General features: G+C 42.6%; 2 protein-coding genes and 1 pseudogene across 5 annotated transcripts in view; 2 read left to right on the top strand and 1 right to left on the bottom strand.

Annotated features, from left to right (window-relative positions):
- ACSS1 (acyl-CoA synthetase short chain family member 1) overlaps positions 1 to 11,984 on the top strand; it is a 60,963-nt gene extending 48,979 nt beyond the window's left edge. For both annotated transcript variants that reach the window (XM_059134237.1, XM_059134238.1), the window contains exons 11-14: positions 115 to 242; positions 356 to 419; positions 2,980 to 3,098; positions 11,112 to 11,984. In XM_059134237.1, the coding sequence (XP_058990220.1) occupies positions 115 to 242; positions 356 to 419; positions 2,980 to 3,098; positions 11,112 to 11,291 (491 nt within the window). In that variant the 3' untranslated portion in view covers positions 11,292 to 11,984. The remainder of the gene's footprint in view (positions 1 to 114; positions 243 to 355; positions 420 to 2,979; positions 3,099 to 11,111) is intronic.
- On the bottom strand, positions 6,175 to 6,548 carry LOC131808252 (small ribosomal subunit protein eS25-like; annotated as a pseudogene).
- Positions 11,985 to 21,421: 9,437 nt separating the features above from the next.
- APMAP (adipocyte plasma membrane associated protein) overlaps positions 21,422 to 22,317 on the top strand; it is a 45,543-nt gene continuing 44,647 nt past the window's right edge. The window contains exon 1 of one of the 3 annotated variants that reach the window (XM_059134234.1): positions 21,422 to 21,602. In XM_059134234.1, coding sequence (XP_058990217.1) covers positions 21,511 to 21,602 — 92 coding nt within the window. In that variant the 5' untranslated portion in view covers positions 21,422 to 21,510. The remainder of the gene's footprint in view (positions 21,603 to 22,317) is intronic. The other 2 variants (XM_059134235.1, XM_059134233.1) reach the window with 2 other exon arrangements.

The following is a 22,317-nucleotide window of genomic DNA, read 5'->3' as shown; positions in this document are numbered from 1 at the left end:
TCTTGCTGTGTCCCTCATGTATGGATGGGAGCCCTGCTCGGTCCTGGTTCAGAGGTATTGCTGCTGAATACCTCTGCATACCTCTGAATACCGCTGCACCCCACTGTGGTGCAGGCCACTACTTCACTGGTGATGGGGCGTACCGGACAGAAGGTGGCTACTACCAGATCACAGGGCGGATGGACGACGTCATCAACATCAGCGGCCACAGGCTGGGGACTGCAGAGATCGAGGACGCGATGGTGAGCACAGTTGGGCCTCCTTTGCTTGGGTAGCTCCGGGAGGCCTTGGATTGACCTATGTGCTAACTCAGGCAGCTGGTTCATCTGCATGTTTTGTTTTGTGTTCTAAATAGGCTAACCATCCTGCTGTGCCAGAGACCGCTGTCATTGGCTATCCCCATGACATCAAAGGAGAAGGTGAGTGCCCACCAAAGGTGCTCCTCATTCCTGGTCTCACACACACTGTGGCACTTTGTAAAAGGAACGTACTCTGGGAATGGGTGGTCGGGGTTTTGTATGCATCAAGCTGTTGCTTTCTTCTGTCCCAGGTAAAGACTTTTGGTGAGGATACTTGATAGCATGTATGTTAGACAAGGGTCCGATTTCTGAAATGTCTTAGTTCTGCTGTCCTTTAAGGGCACACACCCACAGGAGCTAGGACCTAGTGGGCCCCTGCTGATCTTGGGAGTTTCCTCCTCTGTCCACATGTGCATGGCAGCTCATTTTATGGAGGGTGCCCATGAAATACACAGTCCTGCTCACAGCATCTCCTTGCACGTGCTCAGGCACAGTGCCCCAGGCAGCTGCTCTGGGGGCTGGCAGACAAGACAGGCCCTGGTGTGGGCCCTTTTACAGCTCTGGGATTCTTTTTGGAAGAATCTAACCTGTGGTTCCCACTGCAGCTACTGAATGATAACCAGAATAGTCTTTATTTGAAGACACCCCTTATTCTAAAGTCTCCCAGTGTCTAAGTGGGTGGGTCTGGGCAGGGGCAGGGTCACCTGAGTATTGTAATGCCCAGTGCATGGTGGTCACACTCACTTGGCTGGTGTGACCTGGATGCTTGCTGACTATATGCCACACTGCTGGGCAGGCCATCCTACACTGCCTGGCCAAGCACCCTGGCACTCTTGCCCACTTGCTGTCAGGGGCATCCTCTGTTTCAGCATGCCGTGGGGTCATCAGCCTTCCCGCCACATTTGTGTGCTACAGTTCCATTAACTACTCAAATACCTTATCTAAATTGACCCACTGTAAAATTTAATATTCATGTAAACACTTTTTAAAAAACGACTTTATTTACTTATCAGAGAGACAGAGGGAAAGAGGGAAGGAAAGAGAAAGAGATTGAGAGCACAAGTAGGGGGAGTGACAGGCAATGGGAGAAGCAGGCTCCCTGCTGAGCAAGGGGCCCAATGCAGGACTTGATCCCAGAATCTTGGGATCATGACCTGGGCAGAAGGCAGACACTTAAGAGATTGACCCACCCAGGCGTCCTCTTTGAACACTTGAAAACTCATTTTTCACTTTCCCTGGGAAGCATATGTCCATGAGGCTGGCTTCTTCCTTAGCAGGAGACTGGAATGCATGAGAGCAGTCAGGGGTAGGAAGGAAAGGAGGGAGGGGATAGAAACAGGTCCTCTCATGTGAGACTCAGAGGCCTTGGGTCAGCTTGCATCCCCATTAACAGAAGCCACAGCCCAAGTCACTCTGGGATCAGTAGGCCTTCTACTACCCATCAGGCTGCTGGGGAGAATGTCTGTATCATGCTTATGATGATACACATTTTTCTGATTTCTGACGCATTTGAGCACCTATGAATTCATAATACATGAACAACAGCAATATCTATTGGTTACCTCTTTATTCCCACTTCCTATGTTTGCACGTGGTCTGGCTGATGAGAGTTCCTGATCTGGTCTTGTCTGATTAGGACCCAGACTTGGCGAGGAACAGAAGTCCCTGCCTCACAGAGCTTACACGCTGGAGGGTCAAGGTGTGGAGGGGAGAGACAGACAATAGGGAGTAAAAACAAGCAATGAGGAAACTACATAATAGGTTAGGTGGTGTGTGCCATGGAGAGAATTAATTAAGATGGGATTGGATTAGTGCAAGTATACACAGGCTGAATGTATGCAGGCACTTCATGTATGCAAGGGGCACTGCAGGTCCTTGAGGGAAGATAGACTGTTCACAGTGCTGCTGGGATGGCTCATGTGGAGAAACAATGGAATTCAATCTCTGTGTCTCACATATGCAAGATTATCCCAGGTGGATTGAAAAGAAATGTAAAGTCCTGTGAGAACCACTGCTAATCCTTTCTGGAACATGGTAGGCTATTGACAAATGAAACCTAGTGTTTCTGGTAAAATATGGGTTGGTCAGCACCGCCCAGCCAAGCTTCCAGCCAGGATGGAGCTCGCTGTCCAGGACAGTAGCTACAAGCTACAGATGGCCCATGCCACCCAGGAACTACATGTTAACCTTAATTTCATTTACATTTAAATAGCTACTGTGGCTAGGGCCCACCATTTTGGACACATACCCAAAGTGGTACGTGCTATGTTCTCATGCACCATGTCAAAGGATTAGGTAGTACGTCTCCTGTGAACCCACATTATGGGCTACTTAACAGGCACAAGTGTAGCAGGAGAGGTTAAGTCACACCTCCAAGGTGACATCCCCTTCCAGTCAACACCAGAGCTGAAGGGAGCTCTCATCTACATGTTGACTTCACTGGGCTGCTCATAAGAGCTCTTAGAATCGCTTCCACTTTGAGAAGAAAAAAAAAAAAAAAAGAATCGCTTTCCACTTTGGATGAAATGGAAATGCATCTTTAGGGCTAAAGGAAGAGGCTGTTACAGGTCACCAATACATGATTTATAGTTCCTTAAGATATATGATGACTTGTGTACAATGCTCTGCCTTGGGAGTTGGTTCATGGTTGAACCCACCCCAAACCTTTGACTCCTTTCAGTTGCATTTGCCTTCATCGTGTTGAAGGATGACACAGGTGACACAGACGCCGTGTTGAAGGAGCTCAGATCTGCAGTGGCCACCAAGATCGCCAAGTACGCCGTGCCCGATCAGATTCTGGTGAGTGGCACCTGGCCCTCTGGTGCGCTGGCACTGTGTTGTAAGCCTCCTTCTCTACTCCCACAAGTAACAGCCAACAGTGAGCCCTTCCATCAGCAGCAAAATGGAGGTTAGCCTGGGAAACAGGTGGGGAAGGTGAGTTGCTGCATCCTCAGAGAGCGGGTGAGGCCAGAAGACCTCACAGCCAATGTTTACAAAGCTCACCTGTCCACAGGATCATGCTGGGGAGGATTAGGTGCTCTCTTACTCTGGCATGCGGAGGCCAGTTATAGGAGCAGGGCTGGGTGGCGAAGAAAATCAGAGATTTTACATATGTATCTTTTACATGTTTTTGTTTAAATTCCATTTAGTTAACATACAGTGTAATATTAGTTTCTGATGTACAATGTAGTGATTAGACACTTCCATACATCACCTGGTACTCCCCATAACCAGTACACTCCTTAATCTCCATCACCTACATAACCCACCCCTGCCCACCTCCCCTCTGGTAACCATTAGTATGTTCTCTATAATTAAGTCTGTTTCTTGGTTCACATCTCTGTCTTTCCCTTTTGCTCATATATTTTGTTTCTTAAATTCCACATATGATTGAAATCATATTGTATTTGTCTTTCTCTGAGTTATTTTTGCTTAGCACTATATTCTCTGGCTCCATCCTTATTGTTGTCAGTGGTAAGATTTCATTCTTTTTTATGGCTGGGTAGTACTCCATTGGATGGATGGATGGATGGATGGATGGACAGACAGATGGATGGATATCACATCTTCTTTATCCGTTCATCAGTCAATGGACACTTGGGCTCCTTCCATAGTTTGGCTATTGTAGATAATGCTGCTACATCAGTCAATGGACACTTGGGCTCCTTCCATAGTTTGGCTATTGTAGATAATGCTGCTACAAATATCAGGGTACATGTACCCCTTCAAATTAGTGTTTTTGGATTCTTTGTGTAAATACCTACTAGTATGACTGCTAGATTGTAGGGTTATTCTATTTTTAAATTTGAGGAGCCTTTATACAGTTTTCCAGAGTGGTTGTACCAGTTTGCATTTCCACCAACAGTATAAGAAAGTGCCCCTTTCTCCACATCCTTGCCAACATCTGTTGTTTCGTGAGTTGTTGAGGTAAGCCATTCTGACAGGTATAGGTGATACCTCATTGTAGTGTTGATTTGTATTTCCCTGATGATGAGTGGTGTCAAACATCTTTTCATGTATCTATTGGCCATCTGTATTGTCTTCTTTGCAAAAATGTCTGTTCATGTCTTCTGCCCATTTTTTAAATTGGATTGTTTTCTGGGTGTTGAATTTGATAAGCTCTTTATAAATTTTGGATACTAACACTTTATCAGATATGTCATTTGTGAAACATCTCCCATTCAGTAGGTTGCCTTTTTTTTCCAACAAGTAATATTATTTAAAACAAATAATAAACAGCATATAGAACATGAAAAGATAAAATAAGAGTTAATATGTACCAGAGAGAAAGAATATATGGGGCAGGGGATGACACATTCTAGGGGGGCATTGGGGTCAGGCTCTCCCTGGTGCAAAAGTTTTTATTTTGATGAAGTCCAAATAGTTTATTTTTGCTTTTCTTTTCTTTGCCTCAGGAGACCTATCTAGAAAGAAGTTCTATGGCTTATGTCAAAGAGGTTACTCTCTGTGTTCTCCTCTTGGATTTTTATGGTTTCAGGACTCATATTTAGGTCTTTAATCCATTTTGAATTTATTTTTGTGTGTAGTGTAAGAAAGTGATCCAGTTTCATTCTTTTGCATGTTGCTGTCCAGTTTTTCCCAATACCATTTGTTGCAGAGTTGGTGGTCTTCTTCCCATTGGTTATTCTTTCCAACTTTGTTGAAGATTCATTGACCATAGAGTTGTGGGTCATTTTTGGGTTCTCAATTCATCTTTGTGTTTATTTTTGTGCCAGTACCATACTGTTTTGATCACTACAGCTTTGTAATCTAAGTTGAGGCCTGGAATTGTGATGCTTCCAGCTTTGCTTTTCTGTTTCAAGGTTTCTTTGGATATTTGGGGGTCTTTTGTGGTTACGTATAAATTTTAGAATTGTTTGTTCTAGTTCCTGTGAAAAATGCTATTGTATTTTCACAGGAATTGCATTAAGTGTGTAGTTGGTTGGGTAGTTTAGACATTTTAACAATATTTGCTCTTCCAATCCTTGAGCATGGAATATATTTCCATTTCTTTGTGTCATCTGCAGCTTCTCTCATCAGTGTTTTATAGTTTTCACAGTACACATCTTCAAACCTTTTTGGTTAGGTTTATTCCTAGATATCTTTCTGGTTTTGGTGCAGTAGTAAATGCAATTGATTCTTTAATTTCTCTTTCTGCTGCTTCATTATTGATGGATAGAAATGAAACAGATTTCTGTATTTTGATTTTGTATTCTGTGACTACTGAATTCATTTATCAGTTCTTGCAGTTTTTTGTTGGAGTCTTTTGGGTTTTCTACATAGAGTATCATGTCATCTGCAAATAGTGAAAATTTTATTTCCTCCTTGCTGATTTGAATGCCTTTTATTTGTTTTTGTGTGATTGCTATGGCTAGGACTTGTAGTACTATGTTGAGTAACACTGGTGAGAATGGACATCCCTGTCTTGTTCTTGGCTGTAAAGGAAAAGCTCTTAGTTTTTCCCCACTGAGGATGATATTAGCTGTGAGTTTTGGGGGGGGGGGGGCTTTATAGTGTTGAGGTCTGTTCCCTCTAACCCTTCTTTGTTGAGGGTTTTTTATCATGAATGTACTGTATTTTGTCAGATACTCTTTCTGTACCTATTGAAATCATGTTTTTTATCCTTTCTTTTATTAATATGGTATATCACATTGATTTGCAAATATTATACCACCCTTGCAACATAGGAATAAATCCTACTTGATAATGGTGAATGATTTTTTAAATGTATTGTTTGCTAGTTTTTTATTGAGAATTTTTACATCTATGTTCACCAGGCATATTGACCTTTAGTTTTCTTTTTTAGTAGAGTTCTTTTTTCTCTTTGGATTTAATAAAGTTTTATTTTCCAAAATGTACAGTTGGTGGGATCTGTTCATGCATGTTTACCAGCAGCAGGGGCATCTCCACCCTTGGTATTTCTGGTGTAAATTACTTGAGTTCTGTGCTTTGAAACAAGATTTTAATGAGTCCTTTACTAAGGATCCCCCGAACAACTGCCCTGGCCAGGAAACCTTGAATCTTCAGTCTCCCAGAGACAACAGCAGGAGTTATAAGCTTATAGTTGGGAACTTGCTTATAGAGATTGTCATATGTCACTTTTTCAAGCAAGACCAGGTTATTGAGCTTGTCCCAAACTTTGTCTTTGGACCCCTTTTTTCTGGCCTCACTTCTGGATTTGCTCAATCGGTCTTTATCTTTTTTGGCTGACTTCCCAGCATCTTTCTTCTTCTTGTCCTTGGGCAGCATGGTGAAGCTCAGAAAACAGCAGCCACACTGCAGCCTGGCTAAAATGTCAGACAGTAAGTTTAGTGGAATCTTTACCTGGTTTTGGAAGTTTTCCTTCCTTTTATATTTTATGGAATGATTTGGGAAGAATAGGTATGAATTCTTCTTTAAATGTTTGGTAGAATTTGCCTGTAAAGCTGTCTGGGCCTTGACTTTTGTTTGTTGAGAGATTTTTTATTACAGACTCAATTCTTTGCTGGTGACCAGTCTGTTTAAGTTTTCTATTTTTCCTGCTTCAATTTTGGTAATTCATATGATTCTAGAAATTTATCCTTTTATTCTGTTTGTCCAATTTGTTGGCATATAGCTTTCCATGATATTATAATATTGTTTTCTTTCTGTGGTGTTCGTTGTTATTTCTCCTCTATCATTTGTGATTTTATTTGGGTCCTTTGTCTTTTCTTTTTGGTTGGCCAGAAGTTTATCAGTTTTATTTTTTCAAAGAGACAGCTCTTGGTTTCATTGACCTCTCCTAGTGTTTTGTTTTGTTTTTATTATGTTCAGTGAGATAACATATAGTACATCATTAATTTTTAATGTAGTATTCAACAATTAATTGGGTATAGCACCCAGTGCTCATCACCACACATGCTCTCCGTAGTACTCATCACCTGGTTAACCCAGCCCCTGAACCCTTCCTGTCTGAAACCCTCAGTTTGTGTCCTAGTATTTTTTTAAATTTTCTATATAATTTATTTTTCCTGTGATCTTTATTATTTCCTTCCTTTTGCTGGATTTAGGCTTCATTTGTTGTTCTTTCTTTAGCTTCTTTGGGTTTAAAGTTAGGTTGTTTATTTGAGAATTTTGTTTCTTTTTTTTTTAAAGATTTTATTGATTGATTGATTTATAATTTTTTTTTATTTTAAGCAAAACAGTATTCATTATTTTTGCACCACACCCAGTGCTCCATGCAATCCATGCCCTCTATGATACCCACCACCTGGTACCCCGACCTCCCACCTCCTGCCCCTTCAAAACCCTCAGATTCTTTTTCAGAGTCCGTAGTCTCTCATGGTTCACCTCCCCTTCCAATTTCCCCCAACTCCCTTCTCCTCTCTATCTCCCCATGTCCTCCATGCTATTTGTTATCCTCCACAAATAAGTGAAACCATATGATTGACTCTCTCTGCTTGACTTATTTCACTCAGCATAATCTCTTCCAGTCCCGTCCATGTTGCTACAAAAGGAAGATGTGGTCCATATACACTATGGAGTATTATGCCTCCATCAGAAAGGACGAATACCCAACTTTTATTTATTTATTTGACAGAAAGAGATCACAGTTAGTCAGAGAGGCAGGCAGAGAGGTGGGGGGGAAGCAGGCTCCCTGCTGAACAGAGAGCCCGATGTGGGGCTGGATCCCAGGACCCTGGGATCATGACCTGAGCTGAAGGCAGAGGCTTTAACCCACTGAGCCACCCAGGCACCGGGGATTTTTGTTCTTAATGTAGGTCTGTATTGTTAGATACTTCCCTCTTAAGACTGCCTTTTCAGTATCCCAGAGGTTTTGTACTGTTGTGTTTTCATTTTCATTTGTTTCTATGTTTTATTTTTCCTTTGATTTCCTGGTTGACCCATTCATTGTTTCATAGCATGCTGTTTAACTTCCATGTATCAGTGATTTTTCCAAAGTTTTTCTTGTGGTTGATCTCTCATAGAGTTATGATTTAAAAAAAAAATGTGCATTGTATGATTTCAGTTTTTTGTGTTTGTTGAGGCCTGTTTTGTGACCTAATAGGTGTTTCATGTTCACTTAAAAAGAATGTGGGGGCACCTGGGTGGCTCAGTGGATTTAGCCTCTGCCTTCAGCTCAGGTCGTGATCTCAGGGTCTTGGGATCAAGCCCTGCATTGAGCTGTCTGCTCAGTGGGGAGCCTGTTTCCTCCTCTCTCTGCCTGCCTTTCTGCCTATTTATGATCTCTGTCAAATAAATAAATAAAATCTTTTAAAAAAAAAAGAAAAGAATGTGTATTCTGCTGTTTTAGGATGGAATGTTCTGAATATATCTGTTAAGTCCGTCTGGTCTAGTGTGTCATTCAAAGCCACTATTCCATTATTGATTTTCTGTTTAGATGATCTATCTATTGGTGTATGTGGGATGTTAAAGTCACCTACTATTATTGTATTGTTATCAATTAGGTCCTTTATCTTTGTTATTTTTTAATAAATACTTGGGTGCTTCCATGTTGTGGATGTAAGTATTTACAATTGTTTATCTTCTTATTGGAAATCCCCTTTATGCTCATATAGTGTTCTTCTTTGTCTCTTGTTACAATCTTTGTTTGTCCAAGATAAGTATTACTAGATGTTTCTTCACCCCCTCACTTTCAATCTGCAAGTGTCTTTAAGTCTAGAATGAGTCTCTTATTAGCAGCATATAGATAGATCTCTTTTTTTATCCATTTTGGCACCATGCACGTTTTGATTGGAGTGTTTGGTCTGTTTAAAATCAGAGTAATTATTATTGCTTTCATTTATTTATTTGAGAGAGAGAGAGAACATGCAGGAGTGGGGGGAGGGGCAGAGGAAGAGAGAGAAGCAGACTCCCTGCTGAGCAGGGAGCCTAAAGCAGGGCTCAGTCCCAGAACCCTGAGCTCATGACCTGAGGCCAAGGCAGATGCTTAACTGACTGAGCCACCCAGGTGCCGTGATTCAGAGTAATTATTGATAGACACATATTTATTGCCATTTTATTACTTGTTTTGTCATTGTGTCTAGAGATTTTCTCTGATAATTTTTTGTCTTTGTCACATTTGGTTTCTCCTTTGTGCTCAAAGAGTCCCTTTTAAAGTTAAAAATAGAACTACCCTATAATCCAGCAATTGCACTATTATGTATTTATCCAAATGATACAAATATAGTGATTTGAAGGGGCACATGCACTGCAATGTTTATGGCAGCAGTGTCCACAACAGCCAAACTATGGAAAGAGCCCAGGTGTTCATCAATAGATGAATGGATAAAGAAGTGGTGTGTATGTACACACACACATGCACACACACACTGGAATATTACTCAGCCATCAAAAAGAATGAAATCTTGCCATTTGCAGTGATGTTGATGGAACTGGAGGGTACTCTGCTAAGCAAAAAAGGTCAGTCAAATAAAGACAAACACCACATGATTTCACTTATATGTGCCATTTAAGAAACAAAACAGAGAAACTTAGTGGAAGGGAAAGAAAAAATATAAAATGAAGGTAAGAGGGGGAAGAAAACTATAAGAGATACTGATCTCTAGGAAACAAACTGAGGGTTGCTGGAGGGGAGGTGGGTAGGGGGAATGTGTAACGGGGTGATGGGCATTTAGGAGGGCACTTGATGTAGTAAGCACTGGCTGTTATATGCAACTGATGAATCACGAAATTCTACCTTGGTATAACTAATGATACAGTATATGTTAACCAAATTAAATTTAAATAAAGAATTTTTAAAAAGAGTCCCTTTTAATATTTCTTGCAGGGTGGGTTTAGTGGTCACAAACTCCTTTAGTTTTTGTCTGGGAAACTCTTTATATCTTATTCTGTTCTAAGTCACAGCCTTCCTGGATAGAGTATTCTTAGCTGCAGATTGTTCCATTCAGCACTTTGAATATATATACATACATCTATATATGTATCTATATGTCTATATATAGATACATGAATACATACACACACACGGTTTCCGAACACATCTGGTTTCCGAACACATCTGGCGTCAGTGCAGAAAACACGCACTATGTCTATGTTGGGAGTCAGGTCTGGGGAAGAGTGGGGCCACCTTTCCAGTCCCATTAGGTTTCCACTCCTTTATTAACATTTTCCCCACAGTCTTCATTGGTTCAGAGCAGATCCGTGGAGGTAGGAGTGGCCCCGGGCTCATCTGGTATTACACAAATTCAAGCTGTTGGCCTGGAACAGAGTTTCAGGGAGACCTGAACTCCCATAGGTGAACTCACCCCTCTCAAAGATGGATTACTGTTAAATAAGTTCAAAACACAGCTCTTAGCATATTCCTGTTGACATTAAGGGGGTCATGATTGTTTGAAAATGTTAAATGCTAAATTTTCAAACACTGAACAAGACAACATTTTCTCTATAGTAGCTCTTACCTCTTACGTCAGCAAAAAGCAACCTTGGCCTGGGTCAGTGGATGGAGACCAGTTGCCATGGCATATGCATGGTTCTGTTGCTACTGGGGACCTGTCAGTAATATAGCAAATGGGAGACAGAGGTATCGTCAGTGAGGCAGACGTGAGTATGGGCAGACCCTGCCTGAAGAAGGGCTTCAGCAAAACCCCTAACATATGGTTGATCCTGACCTTTGGGTTGATATTAATTTATGTCCAAACTGTGGGAAGAAAAAAAAAGAGAACACAGGCCTTTGTGTTCTCTAGGTTTGTTCTGGCAGCTCAGTCATTCATTCCTGAGTCCCTAGTGAGTGTGTCATCCCTGGGGCAGAACCTTTCCTATCCCAACACAATTGGATACTGCTGGGAGTCTGGGTGCCACCCAAATTTGAATGCTGTACCTCTTCCTTGCCAGGTGGTGAAGCGTCTTCCAAAAACTCGGTCTGGAAAAGTCATGCGGAGGCTCCTGAGGAAGATAATCACAGGCAGAAGTCAGGATCTGGGGGACACGACCACCCTGGAGGACCCCAGTGTCATCACAGAAATCCTGAGTGCTTACCAGAAGTACAAAGACAAGCAAGCTGCCTCTCAGTGATGACCTCTAATCAAGACCCAGTGCCTATACCCTTAACTGTCCTTCCAGAATGTAGTTCTCAGATTTGCTCATTTCCTACTGTGTCAGAAGCAGTCCTCTCCCAGAGCATAACCCATACTGCCCCTGTGTGAAGTCTGTGCTAAGCCCTGCCTTCTTACTGCTGAGAACCTATGAAGAGGTACTATGAGACATGCTTAGCTTTTGTTTCCCCTTGTCCTGGATTTGGTTTCCTGGAATGAAAATCACTGTCATCTCCATTTCTGTGTACCTCCTGGCAGCACAGGAAGAGGAAAAGCCTGGTAACATGTGCCTGCTCAGATGACTGAGAACTAGAAGCAATCATGTTTTTTTCCCCAGATACAAAAGGCAGAAATTTTATTTTTGTACGTTTATATTTTGGAAGAATGTACAAATACACACATGTAGTATGTGGATTTACATGCACATGCTCTTTGTAACATTTAGAATTGTGAGAATCTTTTGTGCCTCTGCTTATGAAAAAATATGAAGATGGTCAGAGGGTACATTTTTAATGTTTGGCATATTGGGGAATCCATATTGGCAATGTTTATACCTCTGTCTAAATATAGCTATCTTGAGAACTTTCAAGCTTGTAGCATCCTTTTTTTGTGGGGGGTATATATTTCTATTTGCCTTGGTTTATGTATAATAAAATCTAACTCTTAAAATTGATGGTATGAATGTGCTGATTTTAGTTCTAGAACCATTCATGTATTGTTTCTCTAAGCTGTGAAGTGGAAAGTTTTCCCTTTCCACCTTGGATGCCTCTTGGTAGGAAGTTAACATGCCCCAAATATGTGGGATGTTCAGGGAGGGAAGCCAATGAAAACTCAGGTGACTCCTCATTACCGCACTAATTTGGCTAGATATGGATCCTTGAAAACTGCCCATCCTTTTTTCTGTGGTTGGTATGTTCCAAGAATGAGACTTGTAACTCTGAAACAAGTCTCTCTCTCTCTTTTTTAAGTATGCCTTAAGTCATCTAACATTAACAAGATGGTATCAATCATTAGGTTGCAAATCATTACGTTGATTATTTATTAGCTAAGCATGCAGGGGCCAATGGGATGGAGTACAGGTGACAGCAGCCTGCTGAGCTGGGTTCTTGGGAACAGGGAAAGGTTTTCCTTATCTATACCCCATGTTATATGGTGCCTTGCAGTTGTGTAGGTGTTCAAGGGGTGTCTGGGGTACTCAACACCTACTGTGGATCACAACCGTGCTTGCTTCTCTCTGATTAGATGTGTATGCCTATGACACTAACAGGGTAGCTATTAGCTGTAGCCCGCAGATATACTGAGTGATGGTCCGTTCTCTGTTGCAAAGCAACAAGCAGTGCTTAGGAACAGAGACCTGTGGCATGTGCGGTGGCCCTGGTGGACTGTAGTTATGGCACTGTTTATGAAATGGCTTAGATATAAACTTGGACAGTGACCAGCACAGTTCAAATAAAGCTTTATTTTGTTCATTCTCTTCTCTCTGTGGTGATATTTTTGATCAAATAATGCTTTTGTTGTTGTTGAATATAATCCTAAAGACAAACTGGAAGGGGCCTATTAATTCCAAAGAGAACACTTAAAAAGCCATTTGAGAGGAAATCTATTACAGGGAAGAAATATAGACTAAGAGCTCACCTACCTCAGACTGTTATTTGGTAAACCTACTGGTGTCTAGATTGCTGTGCTATCCAATACACTAGTTCTACGTAGTTCTTTAGGTGTAAGTAAAAAAAATATATAGAGAGAGAATAGAATGGAATAAAATAAAATATTCTGTTCCACAGTGACAGTAACCACAGTTCACATGCTCAGTAGCCATGTGGCCAGTAGCTACCAGATTGGACAAGATGGACAACAACATTCCCACCATTGCACAAAGTTCTGGTGGTGGTTGCTGTTCTGGAACACCCAACAAGAATGAGGCAGCAAAAATGATCTCAGGGTCATAGACTGCCTCCATGAGCAGCACAGTCTTGCCCTGACTCGGGGTTATCCTTTCTCTAGATGTTGGGGAATGAGAAGAGTGGGCAGCTACAGTGAAAGAGGAGACATCAGTGGTGTGGAAACAGGGTTGGACTGGGATCCAGAGATAGCTAATCTCAGTGTTAAGGGTGTCTCCAGGACAGCATGATTGACAATAACCATAAATCCCAGAGGCAAATTCTATTCAGATTCAGAAGAAAAGCAGTATGTGATGTTGTTGAAGAATAGTTCTCATTTAGAGCAGCTAAAAGAAAAGTTGTGCTCAAAGGGAAAAATTCAACTATTCAACATAATTTCTAAAGGGCAAATGTCCATATTAAATAAAATAGAAAAAAAGAAATCACAGCTAACATTCATGACATAAGTGCACAGTATTTATCTAAAGAGAGATCATGAGTTGGTTCAGGTGAATGCTCATCCCTGATTTACTCACCACAATGAGTTCATGGTGAAGAAAAGGGAGTATGAATTCTCATGCAGTTTCCCTTGCCTGACTGGAGAGAGGGCTGTGGAATTAACATGAGCTCTTGATTGTTGTAGAGCTAACTTTGCACCCCCTGCATGGACCACCCTTGTCTGGCTCCACCCTTGATCCCCAAGCTCAAACCAAAGGTGTGGCCCCTTCCTGCAAGAGCTTTGAAGAATATCAACTGTATTTTATTTTTATTATTTTATTATTATTTCTTTAGGTGTTTACTGTTGACCTCTGCGTAGCTCTATGAACTGTTATTTTGGATTGGGTTAAGAAGCCAAAATCCAGGCCAAGAGGAAGCTTTCCTGGAGAGAGTGCTTTTGGAGGGTGTGGTGATGCCAAATAGAGTTGTAGTGACCTCTAACTGGAGTTCTGTAAGTTTTCCCTTCATCAGTTTGGAAATTTTGTTGTATAATATGAATAGACCAAATAAATACATAATTTCTGGGTCTGTGAATACCAGCTGTCTTTGGTTTTTGCAGTATTATTTTTTATTGACTTGTTTTTATTCATCCCACTTGGGCTCTGTAGGGTTAGATCTGTAGCTTGATATCCATCTTAATCAGTTTTGGAAATACCTCACTCATGACAGGAATCCATCAAAATCCTAAAGGAGAACACAGGCAGTAACCTCTTTGATGTTAGCCACAGCAACTTTTTTCAAGACACATCTCCAAAGGAAAGGAAACAAAAGCAAAAATGTACTTTTGGGACTTCATCAAGATCAAAAGCTTCTGCACAGCAAAGGAAACAGTCAACAAAACAAAGACGCAACCCATGGAATGGGAGAAGATATTTGCAAATGACACCACAGACAAAGGGCTGATATTCAAGATCTATAAAGAACTCCTCAAACTCAACACCCAAAAAACAGATAATCACATCAAAAAATGGGCACAAGACATGAACAGACACTTCTCTAGAGAAGACATACAAATGGCTAGCAGACACATGAAAAATTTTCATCATGGGCCATCAGGAAATTCAAATCAAAACCACATTGAGATATATCATTACACTGGTTAGAATGGTTAAGAGTAATAAGACAGGAATCAACAAATGTTGGAGAGGATGTGGAGAAAGAGGCACACTCTTACACTGTTGGTGGGAATGCAAGTTGGTGCAGGCACTTTGGAAAACAGTGTGGAGATTCCTCAGAAAATTAAAAATAGAGCTACCCTATGACCCTCTAATTGCACTACTGGGTATTTACCTCAAAGATACAGATATAGTGAAAAGAAGGGCCATATGTACCCCAATGTTCTTAGCAGCAATGTCCACAATTGCCAAACTGTGGAAAGAACCAGATGCCCTTCAACAGAAGAATGGATAAAGAAGATGTGGTCCATATATACAATGGAATATTAGCCATCAGAAAGGATGAACATTCAACTTTTATATCAACATGGACGGGATTGGAGGAGATTATGCTGAGTGAAATAAGTCAAGCAGAGAAAGTCAATTACCATATGGTTTCACTTACTTGTGGATCATAAGGAATAATAGAACATTAAGAGAAGGAAAGAAAAAGTGAATTGGGGGGAAATTGGAGGGGGGGACATGAACCATGAGAGACTGTGGATTCTGAGAAGCAAACTGAAGGTTTTAGAGGGGAGAGGGGTGGTGGAATGGGTGGTGGAATACCCTGGTGATGGGTATTAAGGAGGGCAAGTATTGCATGGAGCACTAGATGTGGTACATAAACAATGAATCATGGAACACTGAAAAATAAAATTAAATTAAAAATAAATAAATTCAACAATAAAAAAAGAAAAAGGAAATACCTCACTCATTGTCTCCTCAAATACAGTTTTCATCTATTTGGTCTCCTTTTTTGCAGATCCCGAACTTCCCATATGTTGGAACATCTCACCTTCTATTTTTTAGATCTCTTACTGCTTTTATCTCCTGTGTCCTGAAAGTAGAGCCTGAGTTGAGGGCCTGCATGTGGGTGATTTACTTAGGAATGGGACTCTAAGGACAGTGCAAGCAAGTGTGGCATTGGGTCAACCAGCACTTTGAACCACTGCTCCCTTCACCATGACTCAATAGGGAGGGATCTTAACCAGTGTGTCTATGACCCAGTTCAGAATGAGTTGTCTGAAACTCCACATGGCCTCTCAACTTTCTCCTCTGGAGTCTGCAGATGCACTCAGGAAAAAGTGGCTTCTGGCACTGGGATCATCTCCCTGAGTCTCTGTCCCCCAAAAAGCTCTCCTGTCTGCTGCCCTGGTTTATAAGTATCAGAGTACCATTTTTGTTCTCACTAATCTTGCTCTTCAGAGGGAAAAGAGGGGGAAGAAAAAAAAGGAGCCTCTGTTTCTACACTCTTTTTCTCAGTTGTCCAGATTCCTCTTCTCCCTATCTTAAGGATATGTAGAGAATAGGGGATGCCCCCAAATTTGTTCCCAATCAGCCATGCCAGAGGCAAGCTGTGACCTTCCAAGCACACCCCCAGGGAGTTCCATCACAGTGGTCTTTGCAGAATGTGAAGGGGAAGTTCCTGTCTCCACTAGTCTTTATTCCAAATAGCAGAGAAGGAGCTGGTTAGTGACCCTGGGGCTTGCAACAAAGTGTACCAACTATGACCAAGGAGGTGACAAACCAGAGGGCAAAAATCTGAGGTAAAGTACACCTAGAAAGAGCATAGGGGAAGAAAGCCACGTCTGGCTGGCCTAGAACATCATCAACAAACTGGAAAGTACCAAGGAGTTCAGAATGCCTGCTGGAATAGATGACCTGCCAACTTCCTTTGCAGATAAGGTGTAATTTTCTTGGTAAGATCCACCAACTGGGTAACTGTGTCTAGTCTCCTTGCTCCTGCAGACCAAACTTCTGCTGAGCAGCCTTCTGGATGCACAGCATCATTTTGGGCTGATTCTTTCCCCAAGAAGGATGTCACTTCAGCGAAGCACACATCTGTTTATTCCTGAGCCAATGAAACACTTAAATTTTATACATTTGCACAAAAAGGAAGGGCAGAAATTGTCCAAAGGGAAATAACTGGTTGTTTTCAAGAAACGGTTTCTGGATGTGATGAAATGTAATTAACAAGTGACCTGTGTCAACCAGGATACATCAGTGCTAAGATTCCCAAGGAAACAATGGAGCAGATGAGCTCATTTCTCAACAGAGGTAACAATAATGATGTCCAGGTCTATGTAGATGCTGACTAGTGAATGTCTTTCCTACTGAGCAACTTTTCCTACCAAGTCAGTGTTGACCTTAAGAATCCTCCTCATTAGGGTAATTAAGGCACTTTTCTCCAGTCAGCTTACTAATAATCCTTATCTCTCCCCTTGCCTACTTCTCACTGGGGCAGACATCATTCAATGTGCCATCCCCACCCTGCTCATGCCTGTGCCACCTAGTCTCCTCTCTCATTCCTCCCTGCCCTGAATACTCAGTGGAACAGGGGACCTGGTCCTCTAACATGGCAATCGGACGTGAGCATCTCACCAAAGTCGGGAACATCAGAGTCTGCTTCCAGGAATCTGGAATGCAGATAAAGAGAGTTAGTTAAAGATAGATAAAGAAGTGTGTAAACCTGGTGATTCACATACCTGCACCCCGGGGGATAAAAATATATTATATGTTTATAAAAAATAAAAAATTATATATAAAAAAAGATAGATAAAGAGTTAGTTAAAGATATCTGCAGATAAAAAGAGTAGTTAACTGGTGGGACACCTGAAATGGAAGGTCATGAAGAGCTGGGATTGAGGCAGTAATTGTATGTATGGGCATGTCCAAGCAGAGAATGCTGGCATATGAGATAGGATGCATTTAGGAGCAAGCACATACTGCTCAGCTGACCGACCTTGGATATACAAGGGGTGGTTTTCCTCATGTTACCCAGAAGCCCAAGGGTACGTGGTTACTGGCAAGAGTCAGCAGCCTGGGTTTTCTGTTCTCATAGTGTTGTCTTCTAGACCTCAGGGTGATTTTCCACTGTCACAAAGATGCTACTGCCATTCTAAGTATAACTCTGGGGTCAGAGCAGGATAAGAAAGGGCAGGACCCTATCACTCCTTTTTTAATTTTTATTTTTGGAAAAGCAAGAACATTTCCTAGAGGCTAAAAGAAACCCGAGATTTCTCCTTTTAACTCAAGGTCAGATTGTAGCCTGTGTCACTGTATTCAGCTCTAATAAAAGGCATCAAGGACAAAGACGGACAGTCCCATAATAAGGCATGTCACAAATCACACAGGGTAAGAGACAAAACACAGTGGGGTACCAGGGAGGTTGAGAAGAATACTGCTGTTTTTCCAGGTTCTCATACCAGTTCCTGTGAGGTTGGGCTGCACTTTGTTTTGGAGTTCCATGGGATATCCCCATATCCTTCTAATAAATCCCTCCCTCATCTTAAGTGGACTTTCATGAATGTCTGTGTCTGGCAACTGGTTGATCTCTAAGATAATTTCCTACTCTAAACAAGTAATTCTACATGATCTAACTTTATGCTCTCCACTGTCCCACCTGAGCTGACACCAGCGCTTCCTATTCCAACACAACAACTTAGCTTGAAATCCTGGATGCAGGGTGGGAAGAAGGGCTCAGTCCATCGCTGTTCTTCTTCACCCCTTTAGTGTCTTTTAGATGATTCTTCTTCCTTTATTACTCATAACCTTGAAATCTACACTGATAGTCACCCTCTTATTGATCAATCCATAGACACCCCACGCCTTCCTCTTAAGCCTGTTTCTTGTCCTCTTCCATCCCCTCAACCTGCCCATTATAATCCTACTTAACCAAGGCCTGGTTCACTGGTCACTTTCTCCATGAAATCTTCTCTGGGCACTGCTACCTGATGGGACTTGCTCCTTGTAGCCCTCAATGCACTGTGTAGTTCCTCCATGGCCCTGTTTTAGATTGGTTATTATGCTAACCTCCCCCCTGGGATTATAATATGTCTGCACGTTGGCTTACCTTATTTCACCTTTGTTTTGTCATAGCACTTGGCTAAGTGCCTGAAAGGCTTTCAAGAGATATCTACAAAAGGAATGGAAACAGTATAGGGTAGGGAAAAAGCACTGGACTGGAAATAGGGAGCATTCCCTATGTCCACTGTACTGGACACAGGGAAATAGGGAGCAAATCGAGAGCTAGTTTAAGCCATGAGGCACCCTACTGGCTGCTCTCTCAGCATCACTGTCGCTCCTTCCCTGCTGGCAGAACCCTGATTTGTTGAGATAAGTAACTTCCATGTGGGTCAATTTCAATGCAAGTGAGCTTCATCCCCATTCTCAGGGTGCATGAGGGTGGCTTCTGGTTGGTCTAACCCAGTGGTTTGCAATCAGGGGCTATTTTGCCTTCAGGGGATATTTGGCAATTTTCGGAGACATTACTGATTATCATGACTAGGTGGGATTCTATTAGCATCTACCTGTTGGGAGACCAGGGATGCAGCTAAACATCCCGCAATGCACAGGAGAGCTTCTCCCTGCCACCCCCAACAAAGACTTATCTGGCCCAAAATATCAGTGCTGCTGAGGTTGATAAACCTGGACTAACCAATTACATTGTTTCCATCTCCCTGCTGATAACTGGGTGGCAGCTAGGCTACAGCCTGGGGAGAGAACTGAAATAAATCACAATAGGCAATGTGGATCTCACCATGAAAAACGGTACTAAACTGTGCCACCCAACACAAGTTCAAACCCTCTAATTTAGCTCATTCAGACCATTTTCTCTGAAACAAGACAAGCTGATCTCCCAATTAACTCCACTTGGATTCATGTGTTCCAGGTAGGACCATGGGCTCCCCTGCAATGAGTCTCCTACTAGTTTATAAATTCTGGCCCATCTCTGCGAAGACCATCTGTTACAAACACCAGCCTTAACCCCTCAAGGACCTTCCATAACCCTCCCATTTTTTAGGTGCCTCACAGGTCCTCTGGTTAATTTCTTTGCTATGGCAAGTTCAATAAACCTAACTTCTTATTACTATTACTTACAGGTATGTTCCTGACTGTTTTGATTGGTGGGCTTTAATGCTGAGCATGGAATACAAATAATTCTAATCCAATAAGCTAAATCCTATATTTGGGGTATGTTCAAAGTGGCTTAGAAACAAAGATGTTCTGCTTAAGAAAAGGGGAAGAGTTTTCAGCAATGATGCTTGAAGTGAGTCCTAAATGACAAAAGTTGTTTTGGCCAAGTGGTGAAGGAAAACATTTTCACAGGAAGGAATAAGATGGACAAAAGCAGGGAGGCATAAAGTTAAAAACAACAAGCAATGCTGAGTGTCTAAAACTCAAGAGGGAAAAATCCAGATAGGATTATCCTGACAGGTCCAGATCATGCAGGGCTGTCTGAACTATCCTGGATCTAACCGCTATCCTGATTGTATTGGATAGGAAATGAAGTAAAATATTGCCAAGGCCTTATATATCCCTGCCAGACCTGGTAATCCTTGCAGAACTCATGCTGGTTCTTCATCTCTTACCACAGCCATGTGGGATTCTAGTGCCACCTAACACTAGGAACGGCAATGGCATGTTTGATCAGGAAAGACTTTAGTTGCAATAAGGAAATTAACTCTTGATACTCCATTTTGAACATGACTTTCCTAAAAATGATGCACAATAATGGGATATGGTTCCCTCTGCCTGGAAATCCTGTTTCTTCTAAAAATCCTAGTCATTTCTCAGGTCTTTAATCCATAAAATACTCTCATAAGATCATGTTACTTCCCTGTAATGCAATTTTTACATTTCACATTTATCTTTATGATAACCTGATTAAAGTCATCTCTCACCAGTTTAATTTCAGTGAGGGAGCTTGTCTATGGTTTGCTCACCATCACCTCCCAGCACCTAGAGATAGACCTAGCTGATTAAAATATTGTTAAATGTTTGAACTGAGGATTGCTTTGTGCTTTCTTAGATCTTATATTGTAATCAATGATTTCTATATACCCCGCTTTTGCTTCCAAGGGTAACCCTTACACAAACCTTATCAAATATTCTGTTGTAGCAAAAAAGATTTAATATTCAGTGGCCTTAATCTAAAGAACAGCATATATGTCCCAAATTTTCCCCTTAAAGGGATCTGTTTGTAAAAGGTCATATGATTTTCCGGTGAGCATTACTGCCCTCCTAGCCTCCAATACCAACCCGTCAACTAATCAATCAATTAATTAATTAATTAATTTTTACCACGCCTGTACGAACCAAGCTCCAATGCAACTCGTTTTATTTTTATTTGTTTATTTATTTATTTACCCCGCCTATACGAACCAGAACCAGGCTCTTTGTCATTTAACATGCAGTGCCACATTCTACCCACACAAGGGGCCACCACCTCAGCCCAGCGCCGCCGATGTGCACGTTCACCCGCCTACCGACTGCGGGGGTTCCAACGCCAGCAGTGAAAGGAACTCAGGAAGTGAAGGGCTGGGCTGTAAGTGCCCGGGGTTAGACTACCCACAATCTGGGGCTTCAGAAACGTCCTCACTGGATCGGGGCCCACTTCCGAGCCCCGCACCTGGCCAGGGGCCTCCCCGACCTCTTCCACTCCATCCCGCCGAGAAGAACCGCCCAACGGACGCTCTAGAGGGCGCCATGGCAGCTGACGGAAGGAGCGCGCCAATCACGTCACTTCCGCGCGCAGCCGGGGCGGGGCCGAGGGCGGTGCGTGGCCCGGATCGGGGAGGGCCGGGGAGGGCCGGGGCGGGCCGGGGCAGAGCTTTTACTCCTCTGTTCGGGTTAGTGACGGGCTTGACGACTGAGGGCTCACACCATGAGTGAGGCGGACGGGTTGCGGCAGCGGCGGCCCCTGCGGTCGCAGGTCGTCACGGACGATGGCCAGGCACCCGAGGCCAAGGACGGCAGGTAGGCCGGGTCGACCCTCTGTATCCACTAGGACGGCAGTATCAGCAATTGGGTAAATGCGTTGCCAGGCGCTCTGCAGGCTTCATCCCATTTACTTTCCCGGGCAAAACTCGTTTTATGGGGGGAAGAAACAAGCTCCTACCAAGCGAATGCACTTGCCAGGTCCTTAAGGCCTGGGTGCACCCTGCGCCCAATTTCAGCATTGTTTCCTGGTTCTTGGGGTCCTGAGACCGCCTCGCTCCACATCTGCCCCTTTCTGCTCCTCATTCCTTCCCCAATTTACAGAGCTGTGGCTTCCTCGCCTTTCCCAAGCTTTCTCGCCCCCTCCTTCCTATCCTTCCTACTGGCCTACCCAGTCCCCCGGGGGAGAGCCACCTTGCCACGGTCCTAGGTCTTCCCAGCTCCCCGCTGTCCCTGTTCTGAAAGGAAGTCCGAAAGCATGCTCGGGTCGCGGCTCCTGTTCCCGCGAAGACCTGGACTCTGCACCTGCTCTTCTGCACCTTCCCACCTCTCGTTGTGTGACCAGTTTTCACTGTGGTTTTCAGGAAAATGTAGAGAACAGAAGTGACATTGTTAAGCAACTTTTGTGAGAGTTTAGGCTTGCAGATTTTTCCTGATAGGGATGGAGAATCATAGAAAACTAGTTGATGCCTACCTAATTAAAAAACAAAACAAACTCAGATTTTTGGCCTTCACGTCTCTGAACCTTCCAGAA

The sequence above is a fragment of the Mustela lutreola genome, chromosome 9, assembly GCF_030435805.1.
Source record: "Mustela lutreola isolate mMusLut2 chromosome 9, mMusLut2.pri, whole genome shotgun sequence".
NCBI classification, from domain to species: Eukaryota; Metazoa; Chordata; class Mammalia; order Carnivora; family Mustelidae; genus Mustela; species Mustela lutreola.
Note: the sequence above shows the minus strand (reverse complement) of the source record. Positions and strands in the feature narration are given on the sequence as shown.